This window comes from Gekko japonicus, unplaced genomic scaffold (assembly GCF_001447785.1).
Source record: "Gekko japonicus isolate JY-2015 unplaced genomic scaffold, Gekko_japonicus_V1.1 scaffold5141, whole genome shotgun sequence".
NCBI classification, from domain to species: Eukaryota; Metazoa; Chordata; class Lepidosauria; order Squamata; family Gekkonidae; genus Gekko; species Gekko japonicus.
The window spans coordinates 14,151-19,060 of NW_015171043.1; the positions used below are offsets into that span (position 1 = coordinate 14,151).

The 4,910-nt window shown below is 51.5% G+C and overlaps 1 protein-coding gene across 1 annotated transcript in view; it reads left to right on the top strand.

Moving 5' to 3' along the window:
* The first annotated feature begins 6 nt into the window (after nucleotides 1-6).
* Nucleotides 7-4,910, top strand: part of LOC107117013 (RAS guanyl-releasing protein 4-like) — a 33,536-nt gene continuing 28,632 nt past the window's right edge. The window contains exons 1-5 of the mRNA XM_015419045.1: nucleotides 7-52; nucleotides 763-868; nucleotides 2,156-2,218; nucleotides 3,026-3,157; nucleotides 3,477-3,624. Coding sequence (XP_015274531.1) covers nucleotides 795-868; nucleotides 2,156-2,218; nucleotides 3,026-3,157; nucleotides 3,477-3,624 — 417 coding nt within the window. The 5' untranslated portion in view covers nucleotides 7-52; nucleotides 763-794. The remainder of the gene's footprint in view (nucleotides 53-762; nucleotides 869-2,155; nucleotides 2,219-3,025; nucleotides 3,158-3,476; nucleotides 3,625-4,910) is intronic.

Consider the following 4,910-nt stretch of genomic DNA (forward strand, 5'->3'; position numbering starts at 1 on the left):
AACCGCTCCTGCACCCTCGATGACTTGATCGAGAAATGCCTTTGCTCCTTTGGTAACTGAAGGGGGAGGGTGGGGTTTGAGGGATCGGGTCCCTTCCCTTAGCTCAAGCACACTCAAGGGACCGTTGTGATCTCACTCAGTGTGTTTCTGATGCAAGTCAATCCGGGGACGTCCCAGCTGCCCACTCGAAAATGGCTTTCTACCTTCTTTCCCCTTAAAACCAGGTGAACCACAGAGGGAATGCCTCAGTAAGCCCCTTGTCCCTTTAACCAGAATGTTCCCTATGGCAGAGTCAAGTGAATCAATAGTATTGCTGGCCTGGATCATTTCCGCTGTGTGAAATTCCCCGCATTGACGTATGTAAAACTTTGCGTTAGGTGAAATTTTCTGCAGTAGGTTTTTCCTCGCCAGGCACAAACCCGAAGTTTTCTCCTTCATACCCCACGTTTTTGGAATCCCCAGTTTTAGCGAGTTCTGGAAATGCGGGGGAAGTAGGAGGAAACTTGCCACCACCAAGAAAACTAGAGAGTAGAGACTTCAATGCGCTTTAATGGCGCTAATGAGCCATAAAGCATTTTCAGCAAGAACTACTGGGTACCGCATTAGTGACATGGAGCTATTGTCTCTTAAGGGAAATTTGTGAGCTCTAATCTGTCCCAGTTTCAGGGCTATGTTGACAATCCTGTCTTCCCTGCAGCCCGGCACGTCTCCCCACCTCCCTGCACAAATCAATCCGCTTAATCTTTCTCCTCCTTTTTCCAGACTTGGACGGCAACCTGTGTACCAGTGATTTCATGGTGAACATGACGTTAACAGTCCACAGCTGGGTCGTGCCATCGGCAGAATTGGCCCGCCGGCTGTTGACTTTATATCCTTTGCATGGGTGCCCGTCTTGCTCCTTCATCCACAACACGGAACCGCCTCCTCAGGATCCAAAAGAGTTTCCAGTGTCAAGGCCAGGGAGTTGGTGGCAGGAGTGGGATACTTTGACTCGCTGTCAGTCTCCGCATTTCAGCACCGCCAGAGTGCAAAACTGCAGAGACAGAGAGCAGCTCAGCCATCTCTGAATTTGCCTCTTAAAACGAGAGGGCAGAGCGCAAAGTTTCCTGCAGACGTGCGCTGACCTGTGACTGAACCGCCCCAGAGTCGTCAAAAAATTAAGTCACGTCTACGCTGCAAGGGTCCGCCCATTTTTTAAAAGCCCTCTTTCTTGAGCTAAGGCGAAAATGTGTGAGTCAAAGGCTAAAAAAACTGTGAGCTGGCCCACATTAACTCAGCATAGAGGGAACACTGGTTGCAATTAATGCTCCCTCTAAGCTGTGGAGTCTTGTGAGCAAAAAATTCTACTTTGTGAGCCACTGGCATTAAATTTGTGAACGAGTAATCTGGCTACTGGATAAATTAGTCTGCTCTGGAGCCCTCCTTCCTTAGCTAAGACCAAAATGTGCACACCAGAGGCTAAAAAACTGTGAGCTGGCCCACATTAACCCAGCTTAGAGGGAACACTGCTTGCAATCCCAGGAGAACTCCTGCTACCACCTGGAGGTTGAAGCAACCCATGCTGCAGTTTTAGGAGAATCTAGCAACAAACAAATATACACTGCAAAAACCTTTTAACAAACTAATGTGTTCTATTTATGATCATCATTTAGTAAAGTGCCTAGTGCATCATTATTTCATCCTAGTCAGGTATAAATATTCATTACATTCAACAAGCAATAACATTCAGTACATACAGACTGCTAACTACCAGACAATTTTGCATCAGTGTTTTAAAAGCTAAGCCCCAACGGGAGTTTCTAGAATGATAAGCCCACTTCTCCTTGCATGAAGTCTTCCAAAAAGGGGGACAGCTTCCTTAACAGTTGCATGGATGCTTTTTGCCGCTCCTACAAAAGACACATTGTGCAGCTAACATTCATGGACGGAGTACACGGCAACCCTAATTGTATGGCTGATTGCCTCTCCTGCGGCAGCCATTTTGTAACTGCGCCCACCATGCCGTGCCGGGATTTCAAAGATGCCTGCAGGCTCAGAAAGGCCGGGGACACTGGCTATAAATTGTTAATTCCTAGAAGAATGCCAGGGGGAACTGGATTCCAGCTGGAAAAAGGCCAAAGCCATGAGCGACTGAAGCCTTAACTCAACCTGCTACGTACCAGGAAGCCTCTCGGGAGAAGCGGCCAGAACACCAGCTCAGGATCTGCCACTTCATCCGGTCTGCGTTCTCTCTGCTTGCCCCTTCTCCCCAGCCCACCACCCACAATCCTGGTTGTGTCCTCCGCCCAATAGGGTTGCCAGCTCCGGGTTGGGGGATACCTGGAGATTTGGGGGGCGGAGCCTGAGGAGGGAGGGCTTTGGGGAGGGGAGGGACTTCGGCGAGGCAGAATGCCATAGAGTCCACCTTCCAAAGCAGCCATTTTCTCCAGGGGAACAGACCTCTGTCGCCTGGAGATAAGCTGTGATAGCGGGGGATCACCGAAAGTTAGGCAGTTTGTTGTCGTGGTTAGGAGCGCGGACTCTAATCTGGGAAAACCGGGTTTGGTTCCCTCACTCCTTCACATGCAGCTGCTAGGGTGACCTTGGGCCAGTCACAGTTTTCTCGGAGCTGTTCTCTCAAGAGCAGTCCTCGAGAGAGCTCTCAGCCCCACCTACCTCACAGGTTAAGGTGGCTAAATGCGCGGACTCTAATCTGGGAGAAACGAGTTCGATTCCCCATTCCTCCACTTGCACCTGGCTGGATGACCTTGGAGTTTGTTAGTCGCTCTGAGACTCCTTTGGGTAGTGAAGGGCGGGGTCTAAATCCAATCTCTTCCTCTTCTTCTTCTTCTGTGGAAAAACTGTGGGAAGCAGATGGGTGTGGAATCAGCCACTGTTTGGTGTCATAACTTGGACTCGCAAACCCTTGCCTGATCTCCCAATTCTCCAACAACTACCTGGGAGCTGGCATCCTTATTCCCCGACCTGGGCGGAGGCGGCCGGCCTGCATGCGACCCAAACTGACCTGTCTCCTTTCCGGCTTCAGGTACTGGCTCCTCCACTACCCCGAGGCCTTCCGCGTGGATCTGCCTTTGGAAGAGGCCATCGCCGAGATATGGGAGGTGGTGAAGAAACAGGGCCAGGAGAGGCATTGCCAGCTGCTCGACACCTCCAGCACGTGAGTGTCGTGAGTGTCGTCTCCCGGCTCAGGAATCAAACCCCGTCATGGAGCGACTCGGGGGCGGGGGAAGAAAGGGAGTTGCCAGAGACTGGAGATCTTTGCAGAATGTTGGGATGGGGCGAACCAGGAGAGCGGCACTCATTAAAGCGGCACAGGTTAAAGGAAGAACAGAAATGCAATAGATTGCCCCCCGCCATGCTAATGTATTTAGCGTGCTTCTCTCTCCTCTGTCCCTTCTGCATTTCTGGGCAAGGGTTCCTCTGAGCATGCCTCGAGTCCCACCCTAACTTTCCCTTCCTCCCTTGTGTCCTTCCAGCCTTGACCACATCCCTCTGCACAGCTACCAAAGCAGCCCCGGCTGCGGCAAGAAGCGGAAGGTGTCGCTGCTTTTTGATCACCTCGACGCAGGCGAGTTGGCCAACCATCTCAGTTACCTGGAGTTCAAGGCCTTCTGCCGCATCTCGGTAGGGACCGGCCAGCACCAGTGGGTATCCATGCACAGGCAGGAAGCTGCGCAGGCTTCCAGACTGGCTGCGCAGGCTTCCGGACTAGCTGCGCAGGCTTCCGGACTGGCTGCGCAGGCTTCCGGACTACCCATGCAGACTTCCGGACTACCCGTGCAGACTTCCGGACTAGCTTGGGTGTTGCTTCTGCCTACAGGTTTCCCTGGCTAGACGGGCAGCCTGAACTCTCTCTTGGGGCGAGTGGCAACGGTAACAGCTGCCCATCTAGGACTTGTAGATTTGATGGCATGTCTGTCACATTTAAAGGTGGAGGGAGAGGTTTACCAGCCAGCCTCCCATCCAGGATAGCGACCCCATATCTGTTCCCCAGAAAAAGAGAGAGAGACTAAACCTTGAGATCCTGATCCACAGTTCTCATTTCTTCTCATCTCTTCCAAAACTGTTTCTTAGATCCAGGTGGGTAGCCGTGTTGGTCTGAAGCAACAGAATAACATTTGAGTCCAGTGGCGCCTTGAAGACCAACAAAGTTTTATGCAAGGTATAAGCTTTCGTGTGCAAGTGTGCTTGCACACGAAAGCTTATACCTTGCATAAAACTTTGTTGGTCTTCTAGGTGCCACTGGACTCAGACTGTTTCTTGACACATAGACACATTTCCTGGAATTAGTTTGTTAAGAAGTTTGACCCTTTCCTCCTGCCCCACAATACCGTTAAAGAAGGACTTGGGATTTCTTAGTTTGGTGTCGTGGTTAAGTGCGCGGACTCTAATCTGGGAGAACGGGGTTTGATTCCCCCACTCCTCCACTCGCAGCTGCTGGATGACCTTGGGCAAGCCATAGTTCTGTCAGAGCTGGTCTCTCATGGGCAGTTCTCAAGAGAGCTCTCTCAGCCCCACCAACCTCACAGGGTGTCTGTTGTGGGGAAGGAGATTGTAAAGCCACCCTGAGCCCGTCTGCGGGGAGAGCGGGGTATAAATGCAATAAAATAAATAAATAAATAAACTGCTCTGAGACTCCGAGTGAAGGGCGAGGTATAAATGCAATCTCCTCTTCTTCTTCTCTTTGTATAGGCAGGGGTCATTTCCTGCAAGAGCGCACAGGAGCGGCGCTCCAGCAGTAAAGAGCCCAGGGGGCAGGCACATGCAACAAGCCCCACTCCCTGCTCCCAGCAGCCCTCAGTCAGAGCAAGAAGCAGTCAAGTAAACTGCAGAGCCCCCCCCCCGGGGCCCTGGTCCAAAACAGTCCAGTGGCACCTTTAAGACCAAGTTTTATTCAGGTACAAGCTCTC